Source organism: Rutilus rutilus, assembly GCF_951802725.1.
Source record: "Rutilus rutilus genome assembly, chromosome: 8".
NCBI lineage: Eukaryota > Metazoa > Chordata > Actinopteri > Cypriniformes > Leuciscidae > Rutilus > Rutilus rutilus.
Genome location: NC_140222.1, coordinates 3,057,429 through 3,080,230, shown reverse-complemented (window position 1 = coordinate 3,080,230; position 22,802 = coordinate 3,057,429). Strand labels below are relative to the sequence as shown.

The window sequence follows — 22,802 nt, the reverse complement described above, 5'->3', positions numbered from 1 at the left end:
TAGTCATATGGTGCATAGTGTAGGGAAATTTACAGTTAAAGACTCAAGGACCAGATATGGTGAATGAAAACCTGCAGTCAATTGAAGACAAGAGTCAGAATTATTATAAATTGAAGAAAATTTATTGAAGATTCACCTTTCCCTAAGGTCACTAAGCTTCCGTTTGAATCATTCTGATTGGCTAAGTAATAGATAAACAGAGGAAATTTCCACACATAGACAGATAGGCAGATGCATATCATCTATAGATTATCCGGAAGGCACCAAGACCTTGGTTTAGGCACGGAGTGACCCAGCAAGTTCAAGTCTGCGAGTCTGACCTGTAACAAAGAATATTAGCACACACAGATACACAGCTTCCAGCCTCATAGAGGTTGAAATTGGTCAAGTTCTGCTCTAAACAGGAACGTTTCCCATACAGATAGCATGTTCTTTCTCTCAGTGAGAGGTGCAGACAATCTTATTCTCTAGTGATTGAAGATGAAAAGTAAAATAAATGCATTAACATACGCTTGACGTCGTCATTCAAAAATATTGATTATCGATTAATAACTTGATTATAAATCACTAGCTAAAAAAATAAAATAATATATATATAAATACATACATACTGTATATACATTGAAGTGGCAGTGGATTCTGGAATCGGACCCTTCAATAGCATCTTGGAGATGTTGTCTGACAGAAGATCCGCTCTGGTTCTGCTGGGGTGAAGGCCATCAACACGGTAAAGCCTAGGTCGCTCCCAGAACAGATTCCAATTATTTACAAAGAGCAGTTTCTGTTCATTACACCATGACATTAACCATTCATTTAGAGCAAATAATCTACTGAACCTTTCATGTCCTTGTCGGTACACGGGAAGCGGCCCGGACAGCTGATTAAGACAGCTTCAAAGGTGATTGGAGTTCAACAGACATTGCTTCAAGACATTAATCACATCCATTACACAGAGTTTGTCCTCTCATCAGGCCATAGACAGGGAAACTTGGGGGAGAACAAGGAGGTTTAAAAACTTATTCATACCAACTTCTATATCCATGATAAATCGTCTGTAACCACGGGTAATATGTTGATACTTGAATTGATGGTAATTGGATCCCCCATCCATCCACCCCTCCCATTTCTTTTATCATTTTCTTTTTTTACTAGTTTCTTATTTATGTTCTTTTAATTTCTTTGTTTTGAATGTTTATGCGTGAGACTGTGTTAATGTGATGTGTGGCACCTGTGCAAACCAAATTTTCTAAGGGATGAATAAACTGAACTAAACTAAGACCTGGAAAGCCACATGATTTCTATAAAAGTGCGAGGTGTGGCTCTTAGGTTCCCGACTGCTGGGTTAGGGGCTAGAATACACGATTTGTACAGTATAAAAAGCATTATATCTTTAGAAAGTACATAAAACATTGAAACCCAATGTGTGTGTGTCTGTGCTCTTTTTCAGTGAGTGATCTGAGGATTGTTCTGCTGGGAAAGAATGTGTCAGAAAACAGCCGAGTGGGAAACAATATACTGGGAACAGAAGCGTTTCACAGTGAAGCTCCTTCATCTTATCTACAGCAGCAGAGTGTGAGAATCAGGGGAACGGTGGAGAAGAGAAACCTCACAGTCATCAACAGTTCTCACCTGCTCCAGCCACATCTCACACAGCATCAGATCACACAGAGAGTGAGAGAGTGTGTGTCTCAGTCTGATCCAGGACCTCATGTGATCTTACTCGTCCTGCAGTTTAATGACTTCAGTGAGGAGGACCTGAGAAGAGTGAAATATGTGCTGAACCTCTTCAGTGTGAAGGCCATTAAACACACTATAGTGCTGACTACTGATGAAGAGACACGCACATACAAATGGGCTTCTATTGTAATGGATAACACCGTCCAAAATTTTATACAAGAGTGTAAAGCAAAGCATCTTCAGTTTGATGCAAGAAACGCAGGATGGCACTCTGAGATGATCAGAAGGACAGAGAAGATACTCCAGGAAGAACATGAAGAATTTCTCGTCTGTAACATGTATGATGCTGGAGGTGAAGGAACATCAGTGGATGGAGATCCAGAGAATTCTGATCACAAAGGGGGTGGACAATTCAATCAGAGCACAAAAACAGGAGGCGATGGAGGAGGTTTGTTAAAGTCTTTTTTAAGAATAATACCTCAAAGAATATGCTCATTAACAAAAAAAATTGTTCTCTAACTTTTCCCCCCTTTTTTTTTTTTTATATGGCATTCTGCGCCTTCCGTATTATTACTGTACTGTTATGCCATATGCGATGGTGGCACTATTACACATCTTCTGAAAGAGTACAGAATCTCCAGATCAAAACACTGGCGAAGAAGCAGAAACAAGTGATAGAAGTGTTTGTATTTTTTATCAAAACATGATATTCTCAGCTTTTTGTTCAAAATGGTGCTTTTTAATGAAACGTACCCATATGTTAATGCATGAAGCTAGAATAAAACTTTTTTGTTTTGCATTGTTTAAAAGCAGAGGCCCTGTCTTTCTTTTGATATATTGCATATTCAGATATTGAAAGTTGAAAGTTGAAAGTTTATTTGCACATATAACATTTAAAATACAACTTTACAAATCCATAAAAGAAGAAAACGAAAATACTGTGCGGGAGAGAGTGAGAAGACCATGAGGTCTTATAAAACCACCTCCCCAAAATCACATTAAATGGACATAAAATTACATGATCAAACAAGACAATACAATCAATACATCAATCATTTCAATATAACAAATTAACAAGATAAACTTATTTACATGTTAACATTATTTTCAGCTCTCTTTTGAAAGAGTTTAGAGTGGTTTTAGCCTTTAAAATGGGGTCTAAATGATTCCAGAGGGAAGGTCCTCTGTATTTCAGATTGATTGGCTATAGTTCTACAAAAAGGAAGATAAAAGTCTTTACAGCGCCTTGTGGAGTAGGCATGAACATCCGAAGAATACATGAAAAAATTATTAAAAGCTCTGGGCATAATATTTATCATATTCACATACTTGTACATAAAGATATTTATGCAATAGATGTTAACATTAAATATTGTCAAAATGTTATATTTTATGAAAAGCGGAGCAGATGATGACAATCTATTTGAATTACTCATAATTCTTAAGAATTTCTTTTGTATTAATAAAATCTTATTTAGATATGTTTGGCATGTTGCACCCCAAACAATATTACAGTACAGAATGTGGGGATAGATTAAACTGTAATATAATGTTTTCATACATGAAATATCAATTAAAGAGCGAACTCTACTCAGTATACCAACAGATTTCATTATTTTTCTACAAACATGTTGAATATGATATTTCCAGGTTAATTTTTGGTCGACAATAACACCTAAAAGTTTTATTTGGTTCACTTGGCTAATTTTTAAACCATCAATTGATACCTCTATGTCCTGACAATCTCCTTTGTTTTTTGTGCTAAAAATCATAAAGTTCATTTTTTCTATATTAAGAGAGAGTTGATTTACTTTAAACCATTTAGAAATATTTTGTAATTCTTCATTTGCTTCTCTTATCAATGTGTCAATGTTAGAATGAGATAATAGAAGACATGTATCGTCTGCAAACATGAGTGGCATAACATTTTTACAAGCAACTCTTAAATCATTGATATAAATTAGAAATAATAGAGGTCCCAAAATGGACCCTGCACAGCAAAAACTCCAGTGTTAAATTAACACTCCTGGGAGTGTATATGAGTCCACACTCAAAAGTGTAAAGTGTTAAAATATGAGTGTTAAATTAACACTCAAGAGTGTTAAAGTTAATGAGGTAATCAAGTGATTAATTTAGTGATGATTGAGCATTATTGAAGACACCTGATGTTAACAAGCAGAATCACTGAAGGAGAAAATCACAAATTGTAAGTCACCATTAAGGTGATCGGTGTTTACTTTAGTTGGGCTCTTGACCTTTATATGTTTACTTTCAATTTTGCTTGTCTGCTGTTATTGATTTATAACAGTCAGATGAACAAAGAGACCATGGGGTCTGATGGTGTTGGTTATGTTTTGACATAATCATGTTGTGATCTGAAAAACTAAACTTACTGAGATAGTTTGGTTTAACTTGTTAATTACAGCAGCTCTGAGATTTTACAGCATGTGATTTGCAGTATTTTTCATATAATCCAAAACATTTAATAAACATTGTTCTGATCAAAAGACTTTCAAATGAATTTATTTAGAAACACATACATATATAATGAGCCTGTGAATCTCAACAATGGTGACAATAATAAAGCATGTTGCAGTGTCTGCCACCAATCACAACTCATTAATGGCTCCCATCATGCATTGCGGTATGAATCAATTATGATCTGAATTATCTATGTAATTTACTTTTCCTAATTGAATATTCTGCTTGTCACCATTGTTGAGATGCATAGGCTGAATCTTCACGTCTGTGTGTGCCTAAAAGAAAGATTTTTATTTTATTTTTTTCAAAACAACTTTTAAGAAATCCTTTGTATTATATCTAAAATTCTGGATATTTATGCAGATTCACAGTTATGCTGTAATCAACAACATAAATCTAAGTCAGAAATCATGATCTTAATGAGTTCAGTGATCAAGTTCAAATGATGATTGTCATAATATAACAAACACCATCAGATCACTTTTTTTCTTTGTTCATCTGGCAGTTATAACTCAGATACAACAGCCCAACAAAAACTAAAGTAAGCATATAAGGGTCAAGAGCCCAACTAAAGCAAACACTGATCACCATAATGGTGGCTTACAATTTTAGATTTTCTCCTTCAGTGATTCTGCTTGTTAACATCAGGTGTCTTCAATAATGATCAATTATCACTCAATTAATCACTTAATTATCTCATTAACTTTAACACTCTTGAGTGTTAATTTAACACTCATATTTTAACACTTTACACTCTTGAGTGTGGACTCATATACACTCCCAGGAGTGTTAATTTAACACTGGAGTTTTTGCTGTGTGCGGTACCCCACATAAAAGTTTTCCCCTACTTGAGCTCAGATTGTTAACATAAACAAATTGCTCTCTCTCTTCCAAATAATTTTGTACCCAATTTAAGGCTATGGGCCCTATCTTGCACCCAGCGCAATTGACTTTGTACACGGACGCATGTATCATTCCTATTTTGCACCCGCGCAAAGCGGACTTTTCCCTCCACAGAAGCACGTCGGTTAACTAAGAAATACACTTGCACTCCCCGGGGCGGTTCAGCGCAAAGAGGAGGCGTGTTCCGGCGCAAACGTTCCCTCATGCTATTTTACAGGTTTAGAAAACAATTGCGCCACTGACCGAAAAAAAAAACAGTTTAAAGTCAGTGGCGCGTTGCGCATGTTATTCATATGCTATTTTAAGGGCCATAATCAATGTAGCGTGTGCTCAATGTGCATACACTTTGATTCTCTCATCTACACACAGACGCAGCAGTTTTCATTTTTGCAAATCATACATTATTACGAAAGATAGATAGATAGATAGATAGATAGATAGATAGATAGATAGATAGATAGATAGATAGATAGATAGATAGTTTATTATAAAAGCATACATCTAGCTTACACATTTACCCAAATTATCATACGCCTGTTTAACCAAAGTTAATTTGGGTGTGTTTCTCCATCCCCAACGTCCCTGACGGGAACGTCGGTCTCCTCGGCCTTGAACCGCTCCTCGCGTGCGCCTGGCAAATCCGCCGTTATAATAGGAATCCGCTTTAGAACAAGTGCGCCTGCTCTTAAAGGGAATGTGAGATGTCGCTCTGATTGGTTTATTTCACGTTACGCCCAAACCACACCTATGAGTAATGAAGCTACTTCAGACCAACCCCTTTTAGATTTGCGTCGGGCGCAAGAGTCATTTATCCCGCCGGGAAAATAGCAACAGCGCCCAAGACCCGCCCACAAAGTTACTTGCGCTTTGCGCTTTGACACTTGCGTTTCAGATCGTTAAAATAGGGCCCAATATGTTTAATACCATAATTTTCTAATTTTGCTAAAAGAATATTATGATTTACTGTGTCGAATGCTTTCGACAAGTCTAAAAATATACCAATAGTGTTATTTTTCTCATGCAGATTTTTTGTGATTTTATCGACAAACTGTAAAAGAGCCATTTCTGTAGACATGTTCTCTCTGAAGCCATACTGGTGATCATATAAGATCAAATTTTCTGTCAAGTGTTTTAATATCCTTTTATAAACTAATTTTTCCAGTATTTTAGAAAACAAAGGTAAAACTGAAATAGGTCGATAATTATGAAATAAATGTGAATTCCCAGACTTAAACAAGGGAGTTACTTTAGCTAATTTGAGATCTCTTGGTACAACGCCTGTTTTGAGTGACAAAGAGAGAACATAAGTTAAAGGCTCAATAATAGAGGAAGCTACTTTCTTTATGAGACTAGCTCTAGTCTGGAGGATCAAATTCATTTAAGCAAGGATGAGGCAAGTCAAACATTTGTGAAGTAAATTTTCCTGTATTCACAATGTTTTTTGCCAGTGAAGGACCAACATTTACAAAGAAATCATTGAAACCGTTTGCTATATCGATGGAATTTTGATAATTCATCGGATAACTGAGATGAAATTTCTCGAGTTGTTTGTTTTTTATTTAATAATTCATTTATAACATTCCAAGTCTTTTTTATATTTTCACATGAATTTCCTAATTTTTCAGAAAAATATTTTTTCTTGGCATCTTTTAGAGCTTTGCTGAATTTGTTTTTATATTTTTTTATAGTACGCAGTATTTAACGGTGTGGGGCTAATGAGAGATTTTTTATACAACTTATTTTTAGTAATGGAAGATTTTCTTAATGCAGGTGTAAACCATGGCTTAGAAATATTCCTGTTTCAGGAATCGATGTTTTCAGGAATCGATGTTTCATACTATAGGTTGGCTTTTTTTGCTGAGAATTTGTAAAAAGCAGAAATACAGGGAGATGATCTGAAATATCAGTGAGCATTACACCTGATGTAATTGAATTTACAAAATGATTAGTTAGTATATTGTCAATTAAGATTGCCGATGAACATGTTATCCTTGTTGGTTTATCAATAAGTGGATAGAAATAATAAGAAAAAATTGTATTTAAGAACTCAATGGAGGAATTAGATTCATGTTTCAAAAGATCAATGTTAAAATCTCCAAGAAGAATACAAGTCCTATTCTTAACACTTATAGGCCCGGTTTCACAGACAGGGCTTAGACTAAGCCAGGATTAGACCATAGATCAATTAGGACATTTAAGTAATTTTTATAAACATGCTTAGAAAAAAACATTACTGATGTGGATCTTAAAACTAAAAAGGCACTGATATATTTTTAAGATCAGTCAGTGCAAGTTTATTTCAGTGGAAACAGCTCAGACTTACATTTTAGTCTAGGACTAGTCTTAAGCCCTGTCTGTGAAACCAGGGGATAATCTCCAGCATAGAGGACAAAGCCTCAGCCTTCTGCATCAGTTTCAGAAAAATGAATACTCAGATCTTTTCTTTCAAAGAATTCAAAATCGTCATGCATAAAAAGAGAAACTCCACCACCTTTTCTATTAGTTCTACAAAAATGTACAGCATTATATTGAGGTAAGGAGTAAAATTGTCTGATGTCCTCATTCAGCCACGTTCAGTCAGAGCAAGCACAGAAAACTGATGTTCTAAAGTTGATAGAAACTGCATGAATAAGTCAAAATTCTTAGGTAGACTACGGATATTCAAATGAAAAGCGGAAAACATGTCCTGATTATAATTTGATTTACTTTTAGACAGTGCATTAAATTCAACTTCATTATAATAATGACATGTATCACTTGACCTTAAATTTAAACTATTTTTATCTGGGTCAACCAGGTCATTATATAGAATGAATGAATTGAATGAATGAGGTCATTATATGATCTATCCTCATCAATATCATCTGGATTAAAGACCAAATTACTTGCAGAGAAACTGTGTGAAAATGACATAAAGAGTTAAAAACCAAACAAAAGGCAACAGTTAAATACCTTTACATGTAAGGCATTTTAACTGGATCGAGGAGGATGTACAATCAGTTGGTCATACTTTAGGAAGGCGATGTTCCCCTTTTTCCTCTCTTCTCTAAGTTTAGGAAGCAGTTCCTTTCGCTTCATGCGGACCTTGTCAGAGTAGTCCTCATTGATATTTTGTGCCTTTTAGGGACTTTGCTCTCTTCAGTATTTCTTGTTTGTCCTTGTACCGAAGAAGTTCAATCAGAATAGATCTTGGTCGTCCAGTAGAATCATATTTCCCAATTCGATGTCCTCTTTCAAATTCAATATGCTTGGGTTCTATTTTAAGATGCTCCAGAAAAAGTTTCTTTACTTTTGCTTCAGCTTCAATCCATGTTTCAAACTTTACATCAGGAACTCCATCGATCACAATGTTCTTTTTTCTTGATATGTTATCCATGTAATCCAGTTTACCCGTTAAATAAATCTTCATAAATAATAAATTATGGGGGCCATGAAAGATTTATGAAAATGGTCAAAAATGCTGGTGCTGGCCTTTTTTAGTAAATGCTGACAGGAAAAGAGTTGAAAGTTGGTGGGCCCTATCTTACACCCGGCGCAATGCAGCGCCAAGCGTGACGCAAGTGTTTTTTGCTAGTTTCAGCCTGACTCAGTTATCATTTTCACGTCCTGTGCCACGTTGTTTAAATAGGAATTTGCGCCCATTTGTGCCCCCAAGGGCGTGCTGGTCTGAGAATGAGGTGTGTTCTGGCGCATTGTTGGAGCGTTGCTATTTTGAGGAACAGAAATAGATTGAGCCATTGACCAACTGAACCTGCTCTAAAGTCAATGGCATAATAATTTTTATTTATGTGGCGGGTCGCTTTAGACCATGCACATAGTGTCTGTGTTGATGGATGAATAGGGCTTTTATTAAATGTCAAACAAAACAAGAAAATGAACAAAAACTACTAAACACTAGGGCTGGGTAAATTTTTTTAGATTTCTCGATTTTAATCGATTCTCATTTACGAACCGATATCGATTCTTAAATCCCAAGAATCGATTAGTCATCCTGTTTGCAGTTGATGAATGAATGTAACATTGTTGCGCGCATCCCATCCAATAAATCACAATAATCTTTGTGCTTTGTTACTATTGATATGAAACAAAGTCTCAGATTTCAAATTACATCCATTTCCTTACGAAATTCAAAAACATAAATGTCGTTTTGGCGCTGTGGCGTGAGATCGCTCAAGAGAAGCAGCAGCACATGATCTTCTCTTCCGCCTTAATAATACCAGTTATAGCGCGAAATAAACATGAATGAGCATCTGAAAGTGTGTTAATAGTACAACTTATCGAAATCCATATCATGTCACATGGAATCGCCCAATCAGTGTTTCAACCATGGAAAGACGTCAGTAAAACAGCTTGTAACGTCACATTTACCTCAGAAAAACCATATCCAGTGACCATAAACTCGCTAGTCGGCTAGAAAAATTAACTCTAGAGAGGAGCATGCTGCTAAATATATGCACCATAATACATATTCATTATCATTAAGTGTGCTTGCTGAAAGCAGCACACTTATTGTTCTTCTTAAGTTTTATTATTATTATTATTATTATTATTATTATTATTATTATTCCCGGGACAGACATTTTGGCCAGCTCCTGCGCCTAGGCCCTTTGAGACAGAGACACCGTTCCAACTTTAAAACGTACGGTCAGTACCGGTGTAAGTTGCTCGCGAAGATGACATCACGAGTCCATGTCGTTCGTCCGCCATATTGGATTGAACAGAAAGCGAAAACTAATTTTTCACAGGTCACAAATTTGGTCCGATCTTCACGAAACTGGACGTACATGATCCTTGGACCAGGCCTCACAAAAGTTACTAGAAGGATTTTTGATTTTCGGAAGCGTTTGCCCGTCACAGCCAAACAAAATCGGCGGCGAGGTCGCCAAAACAGGAAGTAGTTAATATTTCAGGAACGCTGTCACGTATCGAAACCAAACTTTGTACATTAACTCGAGACTCCGATGTGAGGATGCACAAGATGTTATTTTATTTTATTTTATTTCAGGCTAATTGACAAACCTATGTCTATGCAAGAGTTTCACCTCACACTTTTTATGTTAATGCATTTACAGTGTGTGCAGAATTATTAGGCACGTTGATTTTCTGATCATATTTTATTTCCAGGAACATTTTGCCAATTCCAAACCATATTAAACTTAATAACTACTATTAATTTTCTATTTAATCATGTATAAGTGATATATAATTGTTCATGAACGCTGGAAATGAAAAATGTCTTATTTTCAGGTGTGCAGAATTATTAGGCAAGTTTTCTTTTACAGATAAAATAAGCCAAAAATTAGATTTAACAAAGACTGAAAAGTCAAAAATTATTAAATCCCCATGAGAAGAATGCAATACTAATGCAATACTAGAGATTACAGTTAAGGCATGACCATTGGACAGTGAAATGCTCATTGGGTCAGCAGGGTCAGACAAAAACAGGTGGAGAAGAAAAAACACATGTTAACTGCAAAAGAATGAAGAATTAAGGTGAAGAATTAAGTGTGAAACCATCAGGAACCCTTTAGTCTTCAGCGCCACCATTTTCCAGAACTGCAACCTACCTGGAGTCTCCAGAAGAGCAAGGTGTCAGGGTCTCAGAGACTTGGGTTAGGCAAAGAATCCTAAAAAATGAACCCCTCTTAATAAGAATCACAAGCTGAAGAGTAGTAAAATACATGAAGACTGTTTTTTTATAGGCTTTATAGACAGACAGATTGAGAGTGACTCTTGAAGGACCAGCAACACATCCTCTTCTACCACTGTTTGAAGAATTCATCTTCCAGAATACATTTTAATACGTTTTGGGAGTTAATTTTTAGTCCATCTCTGCAAAACGGACTTCAGGGTAGGAGATGGACTAAAAATAAACTCACAAAACGTATTAAAATGTATTCTGGAAGATGAATTCTTCAAACAGTGGTAGAAGAGGATGTGTTGCTGGTCCTTCAAGAGTCACTCTCAATCTGTCTGTCTATAAAGCCTATAAAAAAACAGTCTTCATGTATTTTACTACTCTTCAGCTTGTGATTCTTATTAAGAGGGGGTTATTTTTTAGGATTCTTTGCCTAACCCAAGTCTCTGAGACCCTGACACCTTGCTCTTCTGGAGACTCCAGGTAGGTTGCAGTTCTGGAAAATGGTGGCGCTGAAGACTAAAGGGTTCCTGATGGTTTCACACTTAATTCTTCACCTTAATTCTTCATTCTTTTGCAGTTAGCATGTGTTTTTTCTTCTCCACCTGTTTTTGTCTGACCCTGCTGACCCAATGAGCATTTCACTGTCCAATGGTCATGCTTTAACTGCAATCTCTAGTATTGCATTAGTTTTGCATTCTTCTCATGGGGATTTAATATTTTTTGACTTTTCAGTCTTTGTTAAATCTCTTTTTTGGCTTATTTTATCTATAATAGAAAACTTGCCTAATAATTCTGCACACCTGAAAATAAGACATTTTTCATTTCCAGCCTTCATGAACAATTATATATCACTTATACATGATTAAATAGAAAATTAATAGTAGTTATTAAGTTTAATATGGTTTGGAATTGGCAAAATGTTCCTGGAAATAAAATATGATCAGAAAATCAACGTGCCTAATAATTCTGCACACACTGTAGACAGTAGGTGGCACTGTTGTATTACATCTCACAGAGCTGCCAAGTCAGTGTATCTATAGACTGCATTCGTTTTTACTAGGTTTGTCTTAATAAATACAGGGCCTGAATTTCGTTTTTTAACTGTTTGTGCGTGCGGGAAATATACTGCGCATAACAATAGAAAACAAGGAGAAACACGCAGTCACATGCTCAAACAATCAACAACATCGCTCTAGAGGTGCGTTGTGGACTGCGAAGTGGACTTCACAGGGTATTCCGCCATCTTAAGTGAGATTCCAATCCGAAGGGAGCGAACATGTTCAGTTCGAAGGGCACTGCGCACGGCATAGGGAATAAGGGAACATCGATACATCACTTCACAGGAAGTGGAGAGCGATGATCACCCAACTGTCATTTCGCGCACCACGTCATCACCAGTAAGAACGGACATAACTAACGTGTGTGTAAGTATTCATACATTTCGCCATTGTTAAATGACGGTATTTTTAACGGTTATTGTTGTGAATATTACATATACTATTTTTGATGATTATAATTTACCTCAGTGAATGCAGCCAGCTTAGCTAGTTTGTGAAGTAAAGTGATTTTATTTTAGGTAGTTGTAAAATAGTGCAATATAATTGTAAATATATATATATATATATATATATATATATATATATATATATTTATTATATTTCATTTTATAAAAAATTTAAATATGAATGTAGTCCTATATATATTTATGTTATATCATAATCTGCGCGACCCCGTCGTTAACTTTCTTTGTTGACGTTGCAGGGCGTTTCAAATGAGCGGTTATTGTCAGTGAAGTCCACTTCAACTGATATACTGTGCTCAGGGAGTAGGGGAGCAGTGAACACTGCGTATGGACCCTGTCGAATGGAACGCACATTAGATGTGTAAAAACAAGTGGAAAGCGCGGGCGCGCCGCTGTCTCATTTCCACAAGCTTGCTCTCCCGTGGCGTCTGTCGTTGCTATGCAAGTTATGCAACCATGAACTGCGCTCTCCATGATGACAAGGAAGTATCAGCAAAAGATTAATAGATTTCTAGCCCTTGCATTAGCTTTACTACTAGATATATTTATGGAGATGAAAAATAATAAGGCGCCCTGTACAGCTATGATCAGCTGTTCGGCTGAACATTCAATGTTGTTACGCTGCAAGCTGATCAGTTGTTCGTTGCTGCCGCGCTCTATCACTCGCACACCATAAAGAGCAAATTGTTTTTTAATGTTTCAATTTCGTGATTAAAATGACATCATTTGGAAGCGGATAATTTCTTCACAAACAGCTCATTATGACTCAATGTTAGAATGCTGCACCTACACTCGATAGTGTGAATAAGATCAGCAACACAGACCACTGCATTGACAGCGTGAAACATGATCTGTTTACGGCCAGGGCTCAGCGGAAGACAGAGATGCCGGTCCAGCGCTGATTGAGGAATTAAATTAGAAAATAAAAGACGGTTTGACATATTTTTTCTCGCATCTGTGAATGTATTTTTTAATCATTTGTTCTGAGATGAAGCGAATATATTTGTGTGGGAATTTCTCGCTCTATAAAAGCTAACCTTGCGGGAATGGTTTAAATTTTGCGCAATCCCCACATTCCCGCAACGAAATTCAAGCCCTGAAATGGCAGCGGGATGTGTAACTCTATCATATGGCGCATATGTCATATAAAGTTAGTCAAGGCCAAACAGCGTTATCCATGTTGTTGCGATTGCATCGCTAGAGTAAGCTAATAGTGAAACTGATAGCGTTCTTCATTTAATTACAATATGAGGACTGACGGTAGGCTATAAAAATCAGCGTTTCTAGGTGATGACAACCATCTTGACAGCAGCAATCAAAGCATCGCGCTAATTACGGTAGACCTTAATTTGAGATAGTAAATTTGTTCCTAATCAAAGGGAATACTCAACCACAGAACAGCTGGGTGAGTTTTGTATTGGCTTATTGGATACAGTAAATGAAGACTGTCAACTTCTTTTCAATACTATTTCATCACCCAAAACACTCCCACTCTCTGCTGTATATTCATAACCAAATACTTCAAAACCAACAACCAAGCCACATAAACAATGCCATTGGCACTAGTCTACATTGCAGACATGTCTCTTAAAGGAATACTCCACTTTAAAATGAAAATTCTGTCATCATATACTCACCCTCATGTTGTTTCAAACCTGTATGAATTTCTTTCTTCTGCTGAACAGAAAGGAAGATATTTAGAAGAATGTCAGTAACCAGTTTCTGGTCTCATTGACTTCCATAGTATATTTTTTTTCCTTTTTGGGTGAACTATTCCGATATAATGTAATATTATATATAATATTATATTTTTGTTGTTGTTTAATGAAGCGTACATTTGTTACCAAAGCTAAACTGAGTCATCTGTCTCTAAATATTGTTTCAGTGACTACTTCTGGAAAAGCAAAGCTGAACATTGTGCTGTGTGGATCTAATACAACATTCAAGAACTCAGTGTCTAAAATATTTCGAGGGGTAACGAGTAAACCTCAGAACGAGATGAGCAAAGTGTGTGTGAAGAGAGAGGGGAAGATTCATGGACGGCAGATTACTGTAATAGAGCTTCCAGCTCTCACTCGGCTCTCTGAGGAGGAAGTGATGCGGGAGACTCTCAACTGTGTGTCTCTCTGTGATCCTGGAGTTCATCATTTCATCCTCGTTACTCCTGTCAGTCCACTTACTAATGAAGACAAAGCAGAAATGGAGAAGATTAAGAGAATATTTAACTCTAATGAGCACTTCATGGTGCTTTTCATTACTGAACGCACTGTTGACCGAAGTGTGTCAGATTTTGTGTTATCCACAGAATCTCAGAGCGTCGTGAGTCTCTATGGGAGTTGGTACAGTGTGATGGGGTTAAAGGATGATAGAAAATCTGTAGAGATCCCAAAGATTCTGGATTGTATAGAGAACATGAATACTGAACCCTATTCACTTCAGATGTATATGAGCGCTCCAGAGAAGAGAGTCAGAGATGAACTAGAGGAGAAACTGAGTGTGAGAGATGATGAAATCAAAGAGTTACAGGAGAAGATCAAGACACTGGGTGAGTGGATTCATTTATATTTCTGAATAAAGCATTTGAATTTGTGAGAATACAGTAATAAGCTTACATGTTATTACAGTACAGTACCATACATTGATAAACACCCTTTACCAATTTCAAGGAGAAAAAAAAATGGACTAAAAAATATAATCTAAATGAATTAAGGAAATAATTCAGTGACTCTTTCAGAATAACAGTCACTGACCCTGCATCCCCATACTATCCATCGTATGCGAGATTAGAATAATGTGTCTCAAAGCATAGTATGTTAAAAAGAGCACAATGCCAGAAGTCCTGGGATGGTCTACTATTTCCAGTAGATTTTGGAAGTGTGGATCCGTGCTCACTATAAAGGCTAATATTACCCACAACCCACTGCACTTTGGAGGATTCGGTTCAGAACTACAAACACGTGTAAAGAGTTTAAAAACTACAAGCATGGCAGATGTGCGTGACCTGACTGACGGTTAGTAGAGAGTAGAGATAAAGTAGAGATGTTTAGATAAAGGAGTTTGAGTGACTAATAATCAATGTTTAACCTGATAAAAAAATATTTAATGTTATCCATGTTATAATTAATCTGCAACAATGTGAACTTTTATAAAGATCCTTTTTGGCCATTGAATTTTAAAATGTAACACTAATCAAAAATATGAGAAGAGTCTCCGCATGAAAGACCCGCGACTATGGTAGGAAATGAAACTAAATTAAATGTGGAGGATGTTAATCGTGATGCACATAACAATGTGACAGAGCATCTGTTAAACATAAGTAATAGTTTGTCCCAAAGCTTGCCTACTCTTCTGCTTCACACTCCCGGATAAACGAAAATGTGCAGAGAGTCAGATTAGCGGAGGTGAGGTGACGCTAACACACAGCAGACAAACGGCTAGTAGTGACATCAGCGGCAATCCACCTGTCACTCAAGTGGCCATGCCCTTAATTATGCAGAACTTTAAGGCTTAATATAATTAAAGTGGATGAGTTGTAAGTCGTCTCCCTCACAGTCGTAATGAAGGGCAACATTAGCTTTATAGACCAAAACCATTTTTTGCACCAGACTGTAAACATGTTTATTTCTGCTGTAAAGTTGGGCATTTTAACATGGGGGTTTATGGGATTGACTCGATTTTGGAGCCTGTCTCTAGCGGCCAGTTGATGAATTGCAATTTAAGTCACTTCAGTGTTGATTCAAGAGAGAGATTGGAAGGTTGCCACTTGGTCATGACTCATTATTGTTTCGCGTATACATTAGTGGGGCTGCTCTCACATCGCGCATCACTCCATGACCTTGGTCATTTCTCACATCAACACAACCAGTTTGCGGAACCTTTAAGCTTATGCACAAGAAAGCTGATAAAATCATTTAAACTCAGATCAATATTTAATGTATAAATGTATCAATATTTAATGTGAGATTCTTTTCCCAAAAATTAAAAAGGAGTAGTTAACCCTCTGGGGTCTAAGGTGTTTTTGGGGTCCTTGAGATGTTCTGACATGCCCTGACATTTGTGCTTTTTTCAGTTGCTTATAAACATATTAATGGCATATGTGTAATTACACTCTATTTAGCACAAACAGGGCTACCATAATATGTGAATAACATGAATGTACATGTTGGTATTTTTGAGAGAATAATGTTTATGCATGGTTATTGAAAAAACAAATTTTTTTAGTTCTACCAGAAAGACTCGGGAGATAAAATGATATAACAAGAGTAAATTTATTAATAGCTCAGCAAGCATAGTCTTTGGCGTAGGCCCCGTCCTTAGCAAGCAATGCGAGGGTAACGGAATCTGCAAATCCCGCCTGAAGATGAAGGCAGGGGCGCAGCCGACCCCCTGGAGGTAAAGGAAGGGACCATCCTGGTGGTGGTGGGGAGGATGGAGGGAAAGGACCATCTTGGAGGTGGTTGGGGAGGATGGAGGTAATTGGCGCCGTCAGTATCTGCGAACTCAGACGGATGTAAGTACCATTCTTTTATACTGAGAGTGTTAACACATGATTGGTTAGAAGTGAGTTAATTCATGACGCGCTGATTGAGTCTTCCTGGCAGAACTTAACTTAAGCTTACATTTTCTGAAATAGGGCCAAAAACATGTGTCCACAAGACTTCTGAATAATGGGTGTTGTTGCTTAAGTGTTTTTTCTTCAAAATGATGTGAAATATTCTCCTCTATTGGTTCTTTATTTGTTTTAAACAGTAGACGTAATATTAATTCGTCTCTGGTCATAATTTAGAGCATATTAACCGTTTTGCCGTGCTGCTTATTGATCACGCAGTAAATGCCCCTCCCCGCGGCCAAAACCAGACGTCTGTGGATGAGAATCCAAAACAAGGACTGGTGGGACGTTGTCCTGCTTCACTTCACAGACGCGCGAGTGAAATGAGAATTTTACAATGACGGGAAACTTATTAATATGACACTTTATTCAACAGGAAGAACAGCTCGTTCCGAGCGTCATACGTCATTACGCTAACGTCATTGCACTTGCGCAGTCCTTTCAGTTTCGGTTTTCAATCCAGGGGGGCAGCGTTTCATATTATGTTGAAGCTTCCCCGGGCGCCGCCATTGGCTATCAGACCATCACCTGCTGTTAGCATCCCATTGACTCCCATTCATTTTGGCGTCACTTTGACAGCGAATAACTTTACATCTGAGTCGTTTAAAGACTCCATTTGTCCATTATTTATTTCTAAAGAAACACGAAAATGTATAATAGGCTCCATTATCTTGTAGCTTAAGTTATGGCCCCGTAGAAGCAGTTTTTGTAAAAATAGGCTAACGATTGCGTCATAACCACGCGACTCTCTGTCGCACAGTAGAGAATTACCGTATGGACAGGAGGAGAAGCTCGCGCGCAATCGGGGGGACATGGAGGCAAAATGACAAAATAATTCATCAGAATACTTAGCAAAAGTTACTCCTGCTCCTAGCTCATGGACAGCTCCTACTCACAATCTCCGTCTCTGCAAGTTTCGGAAGGGAATGATTCAGATTTCGCTTGGCACAGCTACTAGAAGACAGACGGGTTGCTCACGTCACATCTACGTCGTCAAGCTCAGTTTGAGTCTGCGCAGTACGCTCGACCATCAGGAAGTTAGTGCCTCTAATTGACTTCACTTGTCTCCGTTGAATCCAATGGGGTCGCTGTGTCCAGTTTATATACTGTCTATGTTTCAATCCGATCAAGTGTTTACATGTTCTCTCGATCGGATTACAAAAGGGATAAACCACCCCTTTCAATCCGATCGAAATTTCATTCGGATCGATTAAGGTGTTTACATGAAGGTTTTTTAGTCCAATTGAGCCGTCAATCCGATTATAAGTGTCCATGTAAACGCAGCTAATGAGAGTACCACAAGTAAAGAATGTGAGGACTTATTTTGTATGCATGCAAATTGCATAATATCCATGGTAAACAATTCTAGTAACTATGCAGTTAATTCTAATACTGTATTTTCAGAATGTTTTGGAATATATCCTCTCCCCAAATGTGACACTAATAAAAAACTATAATAAATAATTTAATGAGAAGGTTTATATTGACCTATTAAAATGTTGCTTACATCTACCTTGTACATTTATGTTTTACTATTTTATTAAACAGTTTTCACATATAAATCAACAATTACAATTTTAACAATATTTCAAGTGTAATCTTTCTTTTTAAAAAGTATACATCGATTTTATCATATGTATTGCAAAGTTAAGGATTCATTAGTTTGAATATTGGAACAAACACTATAATAACATCTTAGTTGATAATTCAATATACCTACTTTATTTTTAACAAAACATCACATACTATATATTTAACATATGAGCAGAAATATTTGCATATAAATGTTAATTTGCAGTTTAATACGTTGCTTATACAAAGACATTTTATTTCAACATATTTCAGTCGATTTTTACTCATCTCAGTATAGCAATATAGTTTGGTAAAAGCAAAACTAGTAGATGTGTTCATGTAAAAATAACATGTTTACTAATGTAAGTGTGCACTGTTGTTTACAGCTGTAGTAAACATCTGTGCTGTTCATTCATTAACACACAGACACTCGATTCATATTTAAACAGTCCTTTTGCAGTTTACTGACACTATTGCATATCGCGATTAGAACATAGCACTTAAGAATAAAAAACTTACTACAGTCCTCTGAATAGCTGGATCCGTTGTTCCTCGATGTGAAAATAAATGATTCCTAAGGATTATTCCTCACAGCGAAGCAAGACGACATAAAGTGCATGAGTCTGATAAGACTCGCGGTGTGTTTTATCCAGCTGATGTGGGCGTTCACAGGTTTGCATGGATTGCCTCAGATAATTTGCGTTTGAATAGCACGCGCTCTCTGGGGTCACATTAAAACTTAATTAGCTACAATGAGCTGAGATGAGAACAGCTGACATCTCTCTCTTTTCATACATATTACATAAACTGAAAATATTTGTTTTTTATATAAATTACTTCATTTAAAAGAAGAGAATTCAAGCTTCATGCCTGTGCGTCTGTATGCCTGTTTGACTGAGTATTCGCTGAGTTATTGTTCATTTTCGGACGCGTTTCAAAATGGACTTCACTGACAGAGAGCAGGCAGAACTTACATCATGTTTATTTTTCATTATTTGGCAAAAAGCACAACACTTTGTTTTTATTGTGAGTATACACAAAAATAATAGACACTGTGTCATGATTCTGCCATCTAGTCTTTAATTTTCCCTGGTCTTGAGGCAGGATCATGACAGACCCATGTTTTATGTGTAAGCACATGGCCATTTGTTTGGGCTGTGTGCTTGCGTTGTCTCGTCACGTAACCCCGCCCCCTTGTTACCCTTGTTTAGTCATTATTGCTTCACCTGTGTCACCTGTTTCCCTCATTAGTTTCTCCCTATTTAATCCCCTTGTGTTTGCTGTCCTGTGCTGGTTCATTGTCATTCAATGTGAAACCTATCGTGAGTAACCTGTTGAAAGTCTTGTGAAGAGTTTGATCCTGTCTTAGCTGTTAGTTTATTGTCTAGTTTTTTGTCTTAGTCTAGTGTTGTCAGTCTAATATAGTTTAACCTGTCTTGTTTTGCCCCCTCGTGGGTTTTGTTTTCCCTGTTTTTCTGTAATAAACGTAGTTCACTTGCATACTGTCTGCATTTGGGTTCATTTCCTTGCACCATCATAACAGAATGAACCAGCCAACATCGAACCCAGCAGACAGAAGGTCTTCGCCTGTCGAGTCCCAAGCAGACCTTTTAATAGAGTGGTGGCACAAGACGGGCTCTGATATTAGAATTGGCAAGCTGCCGATTCCTCCTCAGGGAGAGAGGTCCATTAAGGAGTATGCTCGGGTCGCTCATGAGAAGAGACTCTTCCTTCCTGACATCCTTCTCAACTGCTACTTCATAGCGGGTCTCAACGCTCCTCCGCCTCTTGCTGAACGGGAGAGGTTGGTAGACCGCCCGTTTGCTGACATGGTGGACTGCCTGTCGCGAAGGGAGTTGCGGGGCTCCATCTTCTCTCCACCCGCCTCGTTGCCAGTGGTCCCGGAGGGCCGTGTCCTGGCCGTTGTCACTCAAGGGGATCAGGTTCTCTCCGTTTCTTCTCCCGAGGCTTCATCCACACCCACCGATCTCCGTGGCAAACGAGGGAGACGGATCTCTTGGGATTCTCCGTCGGAGTCATCCTCGACCCGAGTCAGCGCTGCCTGATACTGCCCTTCCAACTCAAGTCACAGATCCCGCTGAGCTTCTCCAACCGGTCACTAGTTCGGCTATGACTTCCACACCGCGACCTAGGAGAAAGAAGAGGAGAAAGGGAGCCTCTTGTCCTTCATCTCAGCCTGTCCCAGAGCACGCTCCCACGGCAGGTGCTGTCCCAGAGCCCGCTACTGCAAGTGCTATCCCAAGCGCTGTCCTAGAGCCCGCTACTGCAAGCGCCGTCCCAGGCGCTGTCCCAGAGCCCGCTACTGCAAGCGCTGTCCCTGGCGCTGTTCCAGAGCCCGCTGCTGCAGGCGCTGTTCCAGAGCCCGCTACTGCAAGCGCTGTTCCAGAGCCCGCCACTGCAGGCGCTGTTCCAGAGCCCGCTACTGCAGGCGCTGTTCCCGAGTCTGCAGTCGTGAGTGCTGCAGAGAGAGCAGCGGCCGATTCAGCTGCTGAGGCTGTTTTGCGCTCAGTTTCAGCGAGTCAAGAGATGCCGGTCGTCATCGCTGCAAGAACCTTGTCTGAATACCTTAAACGTCTTGTCCAAATTCTTGAAGTCCCCGTCAAGTCAGTCATGTCGTCTTGTCCTGAGTCCGTGAGCGCCGTACCCCAGTCTGCTGCAGAGAGCGCTGATCCCAGGCCAGCTGCAGAGAGCACTGATCCCAGGCCAGCTGCAGTGAGCGCTGATCCCAGGCCAGCTGCAGAGAGCACTGATCCCAGGCCAGCTGCAGAGAGCACTGATCCCAGGCCAGCTGCAGTGAGCGCTGATCCCAGGCCAGCTGCAGAGAGCACTGATCCCAGGCCAGCTGCAGTGAGCGCTGATCCCAGGCCGGCTGCAGAAAGCTCCGTACCCCAGCTAGCTGCAAGGAGCTCCATTCCCGAGGCGGAGATGTGGAGCGTGGGATCCGACTCAGATTCTGTGAGCTCCACTCCTCTCTCCGCTCCTCAGCCGCCTGCTACACCCCCAGTCATGTGTCCTGTTGTGTCCCCTGCTGTTCTCCCGGTCTGGTTTCCTGTTTCTTCCTGTTCTCTATACCCCTGTGCGTTTCCCCGGTCACCCCTGTCACCACGTCACCCCGGACTGTTTCCCCCAAGACTGTTCCTCATGTGTCCCCATCCAAGTCTGCCCGGACCCCTCACCATCAGCCATCGTCCTGTCCACCCAAGACCCCTAGTCCACCTGTTCACCCTGGACAGCCCCCTCCTCCACCTTGTTTGTTGTTTTTGATTTTTCACCCCAACCCTGTTATTGTTTATTCATGTATGCCAATATTGTTATTTGTCATGTTTTGTTGGTTCGTGTCCTTGTCTCAGCCCGTCATGTCCCGTGTTTAGTGTCACCTTGGGGAGCGTCTGGTAGCCGCTCCTTAAGGTGGGGGTTCTGTCATGATTCTGCCATCTAGCCTTTAATTTTCCCTGGTCTTGAGGCAGGATCATGACAGACCCATGTTTTATGTGTAAGCACATGGCCATTTGTTTGGGCTGTGTGCTTGCGTTGTCTCGTCACGTAACCCCGCCCCCTTGTTACCCTTGTTTAGTCATTAATTAATCTGTGTCACCTGTTGTCGTCATTAGTTTCTCCCTATTTAATCCCCTTGTGTTTGCTGTCCTGTGCTGGTTCACTGTCATTCATTGTATGATACCTACCGTGAGTTACCTGTTGAAAGTCTTGTCTAGTAAGAAGAGTTTTGATCCTGTCCTTATTGTCTAGTTTATTGTCTGAGTCTAAGTCTAGTGTTGTCAGTCTTAATAGTCTATTCTGTCTTGTTTTGCCCCCTCGTGGGTTTTGTTTTCTGTTTTTGTTCCAATAAACCTTTTGTGTAGTGCATACTGTCTGCGATTGGGTTCTCTACCTCCACCTTCATAACACACTGAACAGGATCGAATGATGGATAACACTTGTATGTAAGATCAAAATCGACAAAGTATTTTGAGTCTCTTTTGCACTGATAAGAAAAAAAGCGAGCAGATCACGCCGGCGTGATTGCCGACCCCAGGGGGTTAACTAACACATTTTCTGCGGGAAACCCTGATAGTTATGTATATTCACGAGTTCACACTTACATATAATGAAGGGGTAAAGTTTAATGCGTATTTGGCGTGCTGTCCGGAGGGAGGGCTCCGAGCTCGGAGTTCGGCCCGAACCCAGAGTACTCCCCCCGTATGTAAGTGTTTAGAACTAGAAGCGTGGAGAAGGGGTGGCGGAGGGATGCTGCAAACTGTCAATGGAATGAGGTGAGACTGCTGAGTATATATACACCTCTTACCATTGATTGCTGAGTGCTCTCCACTTGTGTTAATTATCTGAACGTGTTCCTCCCGAACCTTGTTAATAAAACA

The 22,802-nt window shown here is 39.0% G+C and overlaps 2 protein-coding genes across 4 annotated transcripts in view; both read left to right on the top strand.

The window, feature by feature from the left end:
• The window catches only part of LOC311295724 (GTPase IMAP family member 8-like), a 527,136-nt gene that overhangs the window by 51,582 nt on the left and 452,752 nt on the right, over positions 1-22,802 (top strand). The gene's annotated exons all lie outside the window — the stretch shown is intronic.
• LOC311295720 (uncharacterized protein) overlaps positions 1-22,802 on the top strand; it is a 43,743-nt gene that overhangs the window by 13,226 nt on the left and 7,715 nt on the right. The window contains exons 3-4 of one of the 2 annotated variants that reach the window (XM_084417210.1): positions 1,448-2,125; positions 14,110-14,769. In XM_084417210.1, the coding sequence (XP_084273336.1) occupies positions 1,448-2,125; positions 14,110-14,769 (1,338 nt within the window). The remainder of the gene's footprint in view (positions 1-1,447; positions 2,126-14,109; positions 14,770-22,802) is intronic. The other variant, XM_084417211.1, reaches the window with a different exon arrangement.